Source organism: Cylas formicarius, unplaced genomic scaffold (assembly GCF_029955315.1).
Source record: "Cylas formicarius isolate icCylForm1 unplaced genomic scaffold, icCylForm1.1 PGA_scaffold_5__7_contigs__length_24384050, whole genome shotgun sequence".
NCBI lineage: Eukaryota > Metazoa > Arthropoda > Insecta > Coleoptera > Brentidae > Cylas > Cylas formicarius.
Window position 1 is genome coordinate 18270560 of NW_026844341.1, and position 14484 is coordinate 18285043.

Consider the following 14484-nt stretch of genomic DNA (forward strand, 5'->3'; position numbering starts at 1 on the left):
TTCGCTATACGGCTCCGTGGTTTATCTTAATTATATTTCAATGTTCTCCGTCTTGCGGTGAGAAAAGTACGGTTACGTAAAATATTTTTTATTTAATACAAAACAAGTGAAGTATATTACTATTTAAAACTATTTCTATTTATTTTTAAACTCCGCGTCGGCTTTCGGGAGGCTCTTATAATTAACCAGTCTCCGCGAGCGAAGTCGCGCCCATATTACGTAATTTGATAATGCGATGCTTTGAGCGGCACACAGGGCTGCCGTCTCGGGATAAAGGACAGTGCTGCAACCCAAACCGCTGGGCACGTTCAGGCTCGACCATATATCCCGGTCGACGTCATCTTTGGTCGTGGGCGGGCAATTGATGACCGGAAAATCTGTGTTTCCCGATATGACCGGCCCCAATCCGTTTGATCTGCCGGCGACCGCAATAAACACGACCTTGACGTTTAACGACTCGTAATGGCTAACGATTTTCAGCGTGCCTTGAGTCGTCTTATGCGCGGACGACACCCTAACCTCGACGTTTAACCCCAAGTCCTCACAATATTTCCTTATCTTTTGGCAGTGGTCCTTGTCGCTCGGGCTACCCATGATGATCACCACCAGGTGATCGTTCGGTGGCAACAGGTGATCGAGTTGGTCGGCGATCCACTCGAAATTGCGCTTGACAGTGTCCAAATCAGACTGCGTCACAGTCGTCAGGTTTCGGTACACCTGTTTGTCGACCATCAAACGTTTGTCGCCCGAAGGCCACAGTCGCCAGCTGTCCGAATCAATGACGTCGGCGACCAAGATATCGCCTTGAAGAAAAGGAAAAACAATTGCAGCCACCTACTGCGCCGCTGACGTCAAAAGGTTATCGGTCGACCTCTCTCAATTTTACACGAAAACAACGCGATTACGACACACATTTCGTCGACTTACCGTCGTTATCGACACCGAACTCGATCTTCATGTCGATCAGGGCGCAGTTCCGCGTCTGCCACACCTTCTCGAGCACTTCGAACACCAAAATCGAAACCCTCGTCATGTAGTCGACTTCGTTCTCGCCAATCAGCAGTCCGTTGAGTTCGAACCCGGCGCTGATTATTTGCTCCTCGGACCACTGGGGGTCGTGGTTAGCGTCGTCTTTGAAAAATGTTTCGTGCTTGACGGGGCTGAAACGGTAGCCCTCTTTCACGCCCGGGTGTCGCTTGAGGAATGAGCCGGTGGCGAGGCGCCGCGTGACCCACTCGATCGGTATCATTTGGCATTTCTTCGAGACGAACGCATTCTCGGTCGCCTGCCTAACGAACGACGTTTTTATACCCACCGAGTTGAGTATTTCGAACACTTTGCATGTCGTTTTGTTCGACACGATGGATTTTCCCTTCAAGTCGTGCGCCTTGACTCCATCCCCGGCAGTGATCCGGTCCTTGCTCAGCAGGACGCAGTGCTCGGGCTCCGACGGCAGGTCGTAAACCTGTTTCGTTTTGCCCTCGATTATCAGGGCGCCCAGCTTGTACTCGCCAACTGCCGATAAGAAAAAGTTTTTTTAAACCTCTCGTGATCCGTCGACACTTGTCGAACCCGTTCGAGGATCCACATACCTCGCGTTGGATGTTTCACGCAAATTTTCTAGTGTGACCATCGTACTCACCCTGTTTTACGACGTTCGCCATCGCGTTTCTCGCAAAATAAAAAGTCGGTCGCAACGCTTGTCGACGCGTCAGAGGTTAAGGTGAAGCAGCGGAATGGTAAACGTGCGTACGTCTTCTTTTATAAATTCAAGCGCGTCATGCGCACGGCCTCTTGTTTACTGTTTGTGCGGTTCTACTTATTGGCCAATAATTGCCGATAATTTAAAAAAAATGATAAGTTATCAGCGCCCGACATCGACTTTTATTTAGATCATGGATTCGGAGTCCCCAAAAACTCGCGGTCCTATGCTCGTCGCCGCGATGGCCGCTTTAAGTACTTCCGTAATTCCAACCGATGACGTCGCGTGTTACCTAAAACACAATGACGTCACCCGACCCAAAGGGACCGCGTCGTCTTTTATTTTTTGTCAAATCGCTCAATCAGCATCAGTCAGATACGGCGAACATGTAAATATTTTTCCGTCGACGACGACGATGATGATGAAAACGGGCCCGGCGATTTCAAAAGTCAAAACAAAGGCTGCGGCAGGGGGTTATCGGTCACGCCATAAACAATCCGCTCGGATTTCACAAATAATAAAATTATGCAAACGCTTATAACGAGCTAAAAACGCCGACGGTATCGGATTTCTGCTTACTCTCTATCTATTCGTGGTCACGATCGCTCGAAAATGACCTCGAAAGAAGCAACGACGGCGGAAGGTTTTCGCTGCGACGAGGGGTCTAGTTACTCGCTGGCGAAACGTCGAGACAGGGGTCGCGTCACGTCCGGCCTGACGCACGAGTGCGGCGTCTTCGGGGCCATAGGGACCGGCGAGTGGCCGTCGCAGCTCGAGATAGCGCAGATCATATGCTGGGGCCTCGTCGCCCTTCAACATAGGTAACACCCACCTGTCCCTAAGTCCCCAAGTGAGCGTACTAAAAGTGGTCTTCTGAAAGGGGCCAAGAATCGGCCGGAATCGTAACTAGCGAGGGTAAGAGCTCGAAGCACTTCAACATAGTCAAGGGCATGGGCATGGTCAGCAATATCTTCAACGACGACGCCATGAAGAAGCTCAAGGGGAGCCTCGGCATCGGCCACACGCGATACTCTACGTCCGCCGCTTCCGAGGAGGTCAACTGCCAGCCGTTCGTGGTGCACACCGCGCACGGGGCTCTCGCAGTCGCGCACAACGGCGAGCTGGTCAACTGCGACAGTCTGAGGAAACAGGTGAGGATGGTTTGTAGATATTCACCGAGCTACAGCATTACCGTAGGTCCTGAACCACGGGGTCGGACTGTCTACGCACTCGGACAGCGAGCTAATCACGCAGGCGCTGTGCCTTAACCCGCCCGAAGGCGAACCGGACGGGGAACCGGACTGGCCCGCCCGGATCAGGCACTTTATGCAGCTCGCGCCTCTCAGCTACTCGCTCGTCATTATGCTGCGAAACAAGATCTACGCGGTACGCGACCCGTACGGCAACAGACCGCTCTGTCTCGGGAAAATTCTGCCTTTTAACGAGCGTGAGTACCAGGTATCCGGCTCGGTCGCACTGTAGATGGCGGGTCGACTTTGGTCCGGCGTCCGCATAGTGGGCCCAACCAACCCGGACGGCCCACTATACGGTTCAGGCCGTCGTCGTCACGAATTAAATATTGCGCGCAATTTCAGCGCTGGACGGGGACTGTGATGAAGCGCGAGAGGCCGAGGGTTGGGTGGTGGCTTCCGAGTCTTGCGGTTTTCTGTCGATAGGCGCACAGTATGTGCGCGAGGTCTACCCGGGTGAGATTATCGAAATGACCCGGCACGGTATCAGGACCATCGACATCGTGCAGAGGCCGGAAAACAAGGCTCAAGTGGGACGGGAACGTTTAGAGACGTTTGGGGCTTAATTGACGGCTCGCATTTTCAGGCGTTCTGCATATTCGAGTACGTGTACTTCGCGAGGACCGACAGTATTTTCGAGGGCCAGATGGTGTACGGGGTGCGGTTGCAGTGCGGCAAGCAGCTGGCCATCGAGCACCCTGTAGAAGCGGATGTAGTCAGTGCGGTACCAGAATCCGGTAATGCGGCGGCCCATGGGTTTTCGAGACAGGTGAGTCACGTTCGGGTTCATACCCAGAAACTGATCGGGTACGATTTGAACAACCCTCGTATACGGTGGCAATAATGGCATACTTCCACCAGAAATATAGTGCTTTTACAACCGACCCCGTGATTAACTTTGCCTACTGTTTATTACCCCAACACCGCAGCCCCTTATAAAACACCCTGCCGAGCAGACCCTTACCCGTAACACAATCAAGCGGGGGGATATAAGTATGTTTTCATTTTGTTTTTTGCCGAACAATTCTTTCTACTATACCATTAAATGCAAAATCGCGTAACTAAGGTTTTTCTACGAAATGTGGTGCCAGATTAAAGGCTAACCTTTACCTTCAAATTTTCGACTTTTTAACGAATTTTTGCCTATACAAACCTCAATTTTGCGATTTTTGGTCATTTTCTCTCGTTGTTTTACCCCAAAAAATCACCTCTTAAAATAAAAATTACTGCTTTTACCCAAATTTCGCGATTTAAAAAAAAAATTGGATCTTCCTGAAAAAATGTTACCGGTGTAGCAAAGATTAATTCAACTTTCTCCTTGCGATTAACCTAATATCATTATTAATGTAGTAGTTCAATTATCAACTCTGCAACTAATCGTTCAAACAATTTGTTTAGCATCCGAAGACAAAAGGACCCGTTTTTTTTTTTATTTGCTGAGGTAGTTTGTCTTCTAAATTGTCATTAGGTTCGACTACATTCTCCACTCCCATCTTCAAATTCTGCGTTGTTTTCCATGTCTTCTTCTAACAGGGGAACATCTGGAACCTTCACAAAATGTTGAATTGTAAGATCGAAGAACTATATAGAAGACGCAAAAATACAAGAAGAATGTTGTTAATCGACAGTCACACAAGAGAAAAATGATTATTTTCAAACTTACCTGTGAGATAAATAGAGTACAGATACTCACCCTTACATTTTGAACTATTCAGTGAAAACAGCCTCGCAGCGTCAAACCTCGAGAATCAGGTACTTACTGGAAGGAACACAGTCAAATACCTCCGTAATATATACGAACATAATCCAATTTATATTAAACTCTTACTCTTAATAATATCACCCGATGTTAAAATAAACGCTTCTACTTATTCGAAAATAACCTGGTATGGGTTTGACCACGGTCCTGCGGTCTGCGGTTAGGGTACTGTAATCTAGTTAAAAAGTCAAAGCAATAAATGTACTATATTTTTGGTCGTATTATATTTGTATCCGCCGCGAGAGGGTGGTTTTAAGTTTTAAAATTTGTTTATTGAATCGTTTGTCGGGGGAGGGGCGGTTACGGCAGCGGTCGACGACGTTTATACATAAATAGTCTTAGAATAGCAAGTGGGAATTTTCTGATTTTATCTGCCGATCGCAGAGTGGGATCTCCTTCGCCGAAGTGCTGTGTAAGAACCGATACGTGGGGCGGTCGTTCATCGAGCCGAGTAACCGGCTGAGACAGCTGTTGGTGGCGAAAAAGTTCGGCGCTCTGGGCTCTATCGTCAAAGGCAAACGTATAATCCTGGTCGACGACTCGATAGTCAGGGGCAACACGATCGGGCCGATCATCAAACTGTTAAAGAACGCGGGCGCCCTCGAGGTACATATCAGGGTGGCCAGTCCCCCTTTGCTGTACCCGTGTTACATGGGGATCAACATCCCCACTCGCGAGGAGCTCATCGCCAACAAGCTCAATTCTAAGGAGCTCGCCAAATATGTCGGCGCAGACAGTTTAGAATATCTGAGCGTCGAGGGGCTCATCAAAGCGGTCAGGTACGACATCAAATCGAAATCCAATTACAAAATCGGCCACTGTACTGCGTGCCTGACCGGCGTCTACCCGGGGGGCGTTCCCATCGTCAACGGAGACCTTGACTGGTGAAGTACCAATACTCGAATTGCGATTAGTAGGCCTCGCGAGCCGCTGTCACACGGTCCGGGTCTCATTAGCGGTAGCGTTAAGTTTAATTTATTGATTTTGTATGTTTAATAAAGAAAATTTCCCCCAAAACAGACTTTTATTAGCGAAAATCATGCATTTTTCCTACTTTTTACAAAACTCCTGGATTCCTCCTGCGTCGGTTTTTGCTGAGTCGATTGGGGAAACGTCAGCAAACCGACGCAGAAGTTTTGTAAAAAGTATTGCAGTAGCCTGTGGAAGTTTCTTTGAAAAATATGCATTTTTCCTATTATCTCATGACGACCTAAAATTACATGAGACTGTATAAAACTCAAATTCGTTTTAGATTAATGGAATGGAACTAAATATTAATAAATGCCAGCTAATGAACTTCAAACGGAGCAGAAACAGAAACATTATACGTATAACATAAAAGGATCACGGTTATTGCAGGACTCCGTAATAAAGGATCTTGGAGTGTTACTCGATATTAAATTGACTTACGCACACCATGTTTCATCTATAGTGTCTAAATCACTTCAGATTTTGCGGTTTATTAAGCGTTGTACAATGGACTTCCAAAGTATTCCGTCTCTCTGACTACTGTTCTGCTCCACACCTGGATTATCGTTCCTGGGTGTGGTTAAAGTTGGGTCTTTATCTATTTCATTCTGTTTTATTTTGTTTCTTACTTTTTTATTTATATGAATCTTATTATATATTGGGCGGTTGGCTCTTTGATAAATAAATAAATAAATAAATAAATAAATAAATAAAAATACCTGCCAGTCAGCGTCTGACGTCTATCCAGGGGATGTTCCCATGCTCTCGACCTTCGAGTAGGTAGATGGAATCATTAGAAACAGTTTAATAAATAAAATCGAACTAAAACGGACTCTTTTATTGGTTAAGACGCGAAACGGACACAAAGTGGACGATTTTAGAGGACGCAGGTGCCTTCTCTGACGACGGCCTCGATGTCGCTCACAGTCTTAGGGCACTTGCGGCTGAGCACGACGGGCCCGTTGACTGTGATGAGGACATCGTCCTCTATCCGCACGCCAATGTTGTGGTACTCCTTTGGCAGGGTGCTGTTCCGGTCGCTTACGTAGATGCCGGGTTCGACGGTGATCACCATGCCCGGTTCTATTTTGATGTTCCGCGGTAGGGAGGGGGTATCGTGCACGTCCATGCCCAGGTAGTGGGAGACGTGGTGGGGGCAAAGCTGGTACGCGGCCTGGGAAAATGAGGACGACAAATAACGATGTGTCGTGGATACAGCGATTCATTAATCAATAAAACACTTTAAGTGCAGGATCCTGAGCTGAAAATATTTAGATTTAACCCCAATTAGTCAGATAAAAAAGTTATTTCAGGTTGTCTTATTACGAAATCTGGTATTTTATATAGATATTAACAATTTGTTTTTAGATGTTCAAAGCGCATCTATATAATAATAATATATTTACCAAAGCAGTTATTTTACTTTTTTATAATACCGCAAATATAATCCAAACAAACCTACTAAAGAAACATCTTGAGCGTGGGCAGCGTTAATTAATATATTATATTCTTCACGCACTTGTAACACAACACTATAGAATTAAAATTATTGCTGACTAACAAAGTTTGTCCTAATTTCAAGATAAAATCAACAGTTAAATGAATTGTTAAAAAAAAAAACTATTTGAAAAATATCATTTTGTTTATTTTTTACATACTGACTAATAAATACATATTTTGAGGATCTATGAAACCGTACATAAGTTTAAGTGGTTTTTCGGTTATCTAAAGTTTAAATTTTTTTAAAATAAATTTAAAGAATTTAATTTTTAACATCTTCAGGTAGGCAGTTACTCATATGGCATCTTCTCAAGAACTTGCAATTTATTTTTGTTGAGTTTGAGAGTGTGTTTATTTTTGTAACGACAGATTGTACCAGAATATTTGACGCGAGTCATTAAACACTAGTAATAGTTGTAATTAGCCTTTGACATTAAAATAACCGTGCAACTATGTTATACGAATTCATCCTTACAAGGATAAGTTATGTTACTTACATATAAATTATCGGAAATTAGAAAAAATTACGCCAGTGGCGTAACATTTGGCGTACGCCTCTGCCAGTAGCCAAAAAATTTTGTATGTAAATGTTTGTATGAATCTTCAATTATTTTTTGGTCTTTAATGACAAGTGATTTCTATGACTTTATTAGTGGTTCTTGGGCTTACCCAATAACCATAGGGATGTCAAAAGCCAAGACGATATACTTCGAGACACTTTTACAGTACCTATACTTCCCGCCAAGTATGACAAAGATATCGCAGAGATGTGGGATATAATTCAATATTTAAAGCTCAGGATTCTATAATCAACCTGTGGTACATATGCAAATTACACTGGGTACATGTTTTTGTATTAACCATAGTGTACTCTACCTTCATCAAATAGTTGTTGGAGGGTTGTGGCCCCACAAGCCCGGCATCCTGCAGCTTTTTCCCAAGAAGGTAGCACATAGACTCAAACAGCGAGTCCAACGTTGGGTACTGACCGCATAGTTGGATGAGCTGCTCCTGCACGTCCAATACGATCTCATAAATCTCCCGCTGGGGGGCGGTAAACTTGCCGTTGACGGGCCACGTGCGCGTCACATCGCTGGCGTACCCGTGGTACTCGCAACCGGCGTCCATGAGCACCAGCTCGTCATCGCTGAGCACCTGGTTGTTGTCGATGTAGTGTATAGTGGTGGCTCGACTGCCGCCGGCTACCACCGGCGGGTAAGCCAAGAATTCTGCCCCCCGCATTCTGCACTCGAAATCGACCTTGGCGAATAGCTGGTCCTCCCCAATCCCGGGTCTCGAAAACGCCATCGTCTCCGCTATAGCCTTGGAGGCGATGTCTCCCGATTTTTGCATGAGCGCCATCTCAGCCGTGCTTTTGTACAGCCGCAGTTTGTGTATGAACGAGCGCGGAGACTCGCACGTTTTGGCCGAAACTTCCTTCAAGTAGTCACAGACAATTTGGTGCACGTCTCTGTGTACTGGGTTGGCGACGTCGTACCACAGACGCAAGTCCGGGGCCTCCTTGCGGCAGGAGAGTAAAAAATTCGACAGTTCGCTGACAGGCAGACTCTGGTCGACGCCGAAAAACGCGGGAGCGTCTTCGGGGTGGGTACGGGGCCCGTCCCACAATTCCGCGTGCTCGTCCTTGTCACGTGTGAAGAGGGTGGTGCGATGGTCCCCGGGAGACTCGCCCGTCATTATGACGCAACACGTGTCTGGTTCCTGGCACCCGGTTAGGTAAAGGAACTCGGAGTTTTGACGGAAGACGTAGGGGATTTTGTCGGACATATATTGCTTGGTCGCGGCCGGTATGACTATCTAATAATTAGTGACGCAAGATCGCGGCATTTTTCTAAAACGGCAAACGTTTACCATGTGGCGTTTCGCGTGGGGGTCGCTTTTGGTGGCATTAGATACAACCGACTCGACCAAGTTCTGACGGCGGCACTGGTACTCGCCTTTTTTGATTAGGGGCGTCACTTCTCCGTCGCCCAGTAGATGCGGGTGGGTGTGGTGCGCCGGCTGGCCGAGGGGTTTCCCCTGGCCGGACTCGCAGGCGCCCCGAAGTTTGCTTTTGGCGGGTTGTGTGCAGAATGTTTTCGCAATACCTAACCTCACTTTTTAAATCCAACCCATAGACAAAAGTGCAAAACTTACCTGCTCTACACCGCGGGACGACGTTTAAGGGGAACATGTTGTTGGATATTATCACAGCAATTTTGAATTACAAAAAAAAAATTTAGAATTGAGTGTAATCTTCCTCTAAAAAAATTAAATAGTTTGTTTTGGCCATGACATTGACATGTGTCTAATGGCGTGAAACTAGAAAACAGTTAAAAAAAACTTAATCCTTTCATTACGTGTAATAAAGGAGCATAGGGTAAAGTGCTAATGCAGATTCACTGCTGTTAAGTGCCAAAAAATACATTTATTAGGAAAATGTTTACTTTAACTTATGCAACCAGCCTTGACTGGGTGAGATATTGACCGACTATTGGGACAGACCTAGAACGTTCAAGGCGAAATAAATACATAACTTAATATTGTTTATTAAACACTGTACAATAAACGCTAAACAATAATCTTCTCAAAAATTCATCCTGTATATAAATTTCTGTTAGCTTCGTGCATCGTTAATTGTTGCGGGAACCCGAACTTCCAGGCCGTCCAAGCTCTCCGACAAAAGAATCTGACAGCCTAGTCGCGAGGTGTCCGTCAAATCATACGCCAAATCGAGCATATCCAATTCCTCATCGGTCGGCTTATTAGGCAAACCTTTGTAATCGGCTTCCGACAAAATCAAGTGGCAAGTGGAGCAAGTGAGGGTCCCCTCACAAGCTCCGAACCCTTCCAAATCAATGTTGTTATTCACTACAACGTCAAGCAAAGAATCTCCCACCTTCCCTTTGGCTTTGATACGGTCCCCGTTAGCTTTAACGAACGTTATTTCCACCCTAAAATCTGTGTCTTGCGCACCCTTGCCAAAACGGCCCTCTCTACTTACTCTTTCTTGGCCAAAGCAGGTTCACCCGTCGACACTAGCCGCGTTGACGTTTTCAAGTAATTCCATTTCGCGAAATTGACCAGTCTCGGAAGAGCTTTGCGACCCAGCGCGTTAAAAGACATCTTCGCAATTAAATGGTTGCCCTCCCAGTGCGGATGTACTCGTCACCACATAACGATCAAAACAACTTTTTACGCGAACGAATTTAGTGTTGCCCGAGATAAACGTTCGTTCGCACAAAATTATTGTCACGGTTTATCTGTTACCCGTTGGGTCTCGAAATCCTATCAACTCCAAAATGAAATCTGTAAATTTTGACCTACTGACATCGATGAACGACGCAACCCGTTATACACCCGAGCTTCGCGCGTCGCTTAAATTTAAATCGCTACTTTTTACGACGGAAATTGGGGTTTCGAACTTTATCTACATTGTTGACTCTTCTAGCACTTCGCAAAAAAAAAAACTATCTACATCTAAAATCTCGTACGTCGTCTCAAACAATTAATCAGATATACACTCCGGATTAAGATAATAAGAAAACCCGGGTACATATTTTAACGACGCGTCGTTAAAAAATCTTCCTCTCGTGGAGACTGAAAAAATTATGTCAGATGACGAGACCGTGCCGACATGCAACTGCACGAAGACTTTGCTGGCGGTCAAGGATTTGGTAAATATCGAGTGGAAATATTTAAACAACCCGTTTATCAGGGCACACTTTGCAGCGAAGCGAACTCGAAGCGTACAAGACGGAAGTGATGATCGGTCTCAGTTGCCTTAGCTTCGTGATTGCCGTGCTTATACTGTGCGTTATTATAATTTGGTTCGTGCGCTTGAAAGAGCTGAGAAGAATAGTTAGGGTATTGGATCCTATGGCCAACTACGAGAGAATGTGAGTATGCCGAATTTACATAAGAATTTTTTTCGGGCGTGATGAAAAAAAAACAAACAAAACAAACGGAAATTATTTAATTATTACCACTTTTTAATACATGTACGAAGAATTTTCACTTAATTGCATTTTATCCAATCGATAATGTAATTAATAATGTTAATCGCTTTGGACTGACAGTACCTGAAATTAAATCAATTGTTTACTAAAAACGAGGTATTTACATAATTTTTACATTGCAGCCTCTTCAAGAAAATAGCCAGTACCTTAGATATTTTGAATGAGGTAGTTTTTTTTTTGTTGGTAATATAGAGTGTGTAAATGTACAAAAATGAGAGTATGCAGAAATTTATACAAGAATTTTTTCCGGGTGAGATGAAAAAAACAAAACGGATATTATTTAATTATTAACACTTTTTAATATAATACATGTAAGGAGAATTTTCATTCAATTGCATTTTATCCAATCGATAATGTGATTAATCATGATAACCGGTTTGGATTGACAGTATTTCAAAATAAATTAATTGTTTACTAAAAACGAGGCATTTATATAAACCGCGCAATGCGACGTTGTCGCTTCTTCAAGAAAGTAGCCGGCACCTTAGATATTTTGAATGAGGCAGTGTGCAGTAAAGATACAAAAATAATGATGACATATCCCGTTCCCTTTATCAGTGTTCTCTTATATGCCGGAAAACACGTCAACTTATCAAAAAAAAATTAACATCCCCATTTTTTGGATATTATAATAAATTGCCTTTATTGTTGTATATTATAAATATAAAATAAGTATTTATATATATAAAAGCTACTCCACTTAACCTGCTCTTAAATATTTAAATTGAAAACTAAATAGGAAATATATAAATACGTAGTATAATAGTATAAATACATTGATAAATTAGATATAGTATAATAGATAAATGTAATAGTAATACGGAACAATAGAAAGTTATTAAAAATAAAAAGAATAACATTGAAAATCAAATTATTTGAGTAGTTTTAACCTGCAATATTTTTTAAAGAATTTAATTGAATGTGATTTTACTGAATCGTAGACGCCAAAAAGTACTTAAAAGTACTCTCAATTTTCAGCCAAGTTCCTGGATTGTGTGGGAAATCCTATCAAATTTACGCAAGCCGAAAATAAATCTGCAGCAACTGTTTTCAATTTTTTGCAATCTATATTTATTAATACTATCAAGACATTGCTAAAAAGATATTGCTAAAAATAGAAGTAAAATAATGATTGTTGTTGATGATGTTTGTTTTTAAACATATTTAAAGTTTTCCATATATGTTTAGAGTTCCTAGAATCGAAATTGTAAGACAAATTTTTTGTTTACGTACTGCACTTGTAACAACATTCCTTATTTCTTTATAAGCAATGTAGTCAGCGATAGATTTGGATTTTTTATATTTAGACAATAGACTATCTCCCATTTTCCTCATTTCACGAATAGTATGTGTTAACCAAGGAGCACAGGTTTGGTGATCTTAGAAATCACAAAAGGAGCATGTTTATCAAACAAAGAAGTTATGCATACTTATTTTCTGATCAATATAATTTTCGTGAATGATGGGATCCCAAGGGATGAAAAGAGTCATTATTGAAATTCCGAAAACATGGCGATCGACAGAAGGAAAATTTGATTTGACAAAAAACTGCGAGGTGATCAGAAAAACTAAGAAGATGGAACGGCAACGTCGCCCCGCCGAAACGCCCGAAAATATCGACCAAACAAGAATCGCGACGGACGCCATGCAAGAAGCCTCAGCGCCTGAAGATCTACGCCCCGTGTCCCCGGAGGGTCCGCCCCCCTATCTCCCACAAGCGGAAGACTCCACCGAGCGGGCCGCGCGGCTGGAGGCGGCGTGGGCGGGCGGGATGGGGCGGTGGAGTCCGCGGTCGGGCCTCACCGGTACTTTCCCCGTCGCGGACCGTTATTCGATTACCAGGTGCGACCCTGCCGAGTGGAGGGCTCGAAACGAGCGAGTGCTAGAGGCGGCCGCGACGCGGCGGCGAAATTTCGGGGCGGTGCTGGAGGCGGCGACCGCCGAAATCGACGAGACGCAAACCGCCACCGACGCGGCGCGGCGACGAAACACGGACAGGCTCAACTGCCGTCGGGCGGACATTTTGCGGTTGAAAACTGACCTGGAGCTTGCCGCGGCCGCCGTCGCCGAAGAGACGGGCCTCCTGGAGGAGCAGAGGCGACGACTCAAGCGGGCCGCGGCAGTTTTGCTCGTGCCCGAATCCGTGACGACCGAATGTCTGGACCGGAGGACCGACAGGTCCGACACGGAGCTCATCCGCGACGAGGTCGAAGAAGCCCTGGCAGAGGAGGCGGCCCTTTGCTCGGACGTAAGGCGAACTTTCGCAAAATGTCTCGAGGACCTGGAAAAACAGTCGGCGGACAATCGAACCGCGTCGCGGATGGTCCAGACCGACTGGAGCGGCAAGAGAGGCGCCCTCGACATCGACACTGAATGTTCGATGCTCGATCTGCGCTCTGGGACGTTGATGAGGTGCCCCGTGACAACGTTCTCGGAGGACCAATCGACGCCCGACTACTGGGAGCGCTTCACGAGGGAGACGATAGCTGAGGCGGAATCGACGACGCGCCGCTCCGTGGCGCTACGAGCGACCTTGGACGACACACTCGGAAACGCCGCGCGCGATCTGCGCACACAGGCCGACAAAGTGGACGCGGCCCTTCGCGAAACAGCCCGCCGCACGGAGGAAGCCCTCAAGGGGCTCGAGCGCGAGCTGAAGATCACATTACGCGAGATAGCACGAGCCGAAGAGCTGGTACAGAGTCTCCGCGAGTGTATGGGGAGATTGGAGGGGCCCGCGAAGGTGGTCCAGACTCGCCTGGAGCGGAGGCGCCACAGACACGGAGTGGACAACTGCATGGACGACACCCAAGACGGGCTCCACGCGGAGATCGCCACCGTCGAGGGACACGCGTCCGTTTTAAGGGGGCGCCTGAGCGAGGTGCAAAAATCTCTCCGAGAGCTCGTCGAGGGCAAGGGAGCGTTGCAGAGGGAGATCCTGCTAAAACGCAAGAGCCTGGAAATCGACGGGGATCGGTTGCCAAGAATACGAGCCGGTTTCCCGTCGGCCGTTGCAATGTCCGGATACTAATGATAAAGCCTCGTTTCCATTCGTTTTTTGCAGCTCGCCGACGACGTACGTGAAAAAGCACATGTTCGAACGGGCCTCCATAAGTTCGTCGTTTCATTTGGGCCGCTACGACGAAGACGGGAAGCTGCGGAAACGCGAAAAAAGTGGGATCGAGGGGGGCACGCTGGATAAAAATTTCTTTACCCGCGACGATTTCCAGTTCCATAACCCGCTCAGCAGACGGGAGAACTATTTGGAAGACGCGCCGAGGTGAT

At 45.7% G+C, this 14484-nt stretch overlaps 6 protein-coding genes across 6 annotated transcripts; 3 read left to right on the forward strand and 3 right to left on the reverse strand.

The window, feature by feature from the left end:
• Positions 1 to 29: 29 nt before the first annotated feature.
• Positions 30 to 1811, reverse strand: LOC132702228 (bifunctional phosphoribosylaminoimidazole carboxylase/phosphoribosylaminoimidazole succinocarboxamide synthetase). Its single transcript, XM_060670731.1, has 3 exons — positions 1643 to 1811; positions 928 to 1515; positions 30 to 803 (listed from the first exon to the last, which is right to left on the reverse strand). The coding sequence occupies exons 1-3, from the start codon at positions 1662 to 1664 to the stop codon at positions 136 to 138; spliced, it is 1278 nt and encodes a 425-aa protein (XP_060526714.1). The 5' UTR covers positions 1665 to 1811; the 3' UTR covers positions 30 to 135.
• Positions 1812 to 2170: 359 nt separating this feature from the next.
• LOC132702227 (amidophosphoribosyltransferase-like) lies at positions 2171 to 5719 on the forward strand. The gene is made up of 6 exons (XM_060670730.1): positions 2171 to 2523; positions 2583 to 2853; positions 2900 to 3149; positions 3298 to 3482; positions 3539 to 3721; positions 5096 to 5719. Exons 1-6 carry the CDS (start codon positions 2315 to 2317, stop codon positions 5597 to 5599), a joined length of 1602 nt encoding a protein of 533 aa, XP_060526713.1. The 5' UTR covers positions 2171 to 2314; the 3' UTR covers positions 5600 to 5719.
• A 784-nt stretch (positions 5720 to 6503) lies between these two features.
• LOC132702025 (xaa-Pro aminopeptidase 3) lies at positions 6504 to 9574 on the reverse strand. The gene is made up of 4 exons (XM_060670423.1): positions 9338 to 9574; positions 9053 to 9288; positions 8057 to 8998; positions 6504 to 6854 (listed from the first exon to the last, which is right to left on the reverse strand). Exons 1-4 carry the CDS (start codon positions 9372 to 9374, stop codon positions 6558 to 6560), a joined length of 1512 nt encoding a protein of 503 aa, XP_060526406.1. The 5' UTR covers positions 9375 to 9574; the 3' UTR covers positions 6504 to 6557.
• Positions 9575 to 9662: 88 nt separating this feature from the next.
• Positions 9663 to 10503, reverse strand: LOC132702027 (adrenodoxin-like protein 2, mitochondrial). Its single transcript, XM_060670425.1, has 2 exons — positions 10185 to 10503; positions 9663 to 10134 (listed from the first exon to the last, which is right to left on the reverse strand). The coding sequence occupies exons 1-2, from the start codon at positions 10304 to 10306 to the stop codon at positions 9798 to 9800; spliced, it is 459 nt and encodes a 152-aa protein (XP_060526408.1). The 5' UTR covers positions 10307 to 10503; the 3' UTR covers positions 9663 to 9797.
• A 152-nt stretch (positions 10504 to 10655) lies between these two features.
• Positions 10656 to 14483, forward strand: LOC132702028 (uncharacterized). Its single transcript, XM_060670428.1, has 3 exons — positions 10656 to 10857; positions 10913 to 11079; positions 14264 to 14483. The coding sequence occupies exons 1-3, from the start codon at positions 10792 to 10794 to the stop codon at positions 14481 to 14483; spliced, it is 453 nt and encodes a 150-aa protein (XP_060526411.1). The 5' UTR covers positions 10656 to 10791.
• Positions 11306 to 14238, forward strand: LOC132702023 (tektin-3). Its single transcript, XM_060670422.1, has one exon. The coding sequence runs from the start codon at positions 12659 to 12661 to the stop codon at positions 14228 to 14230; it is 1572 nt and encodes a 523-aa protein (XP_060526405.1). The 5' UTR covers positions 11306 to 12658; the 3' UTR covers positions 14231 to 14238.
• Position 14484: the final 1 nt, after the last annotated feature.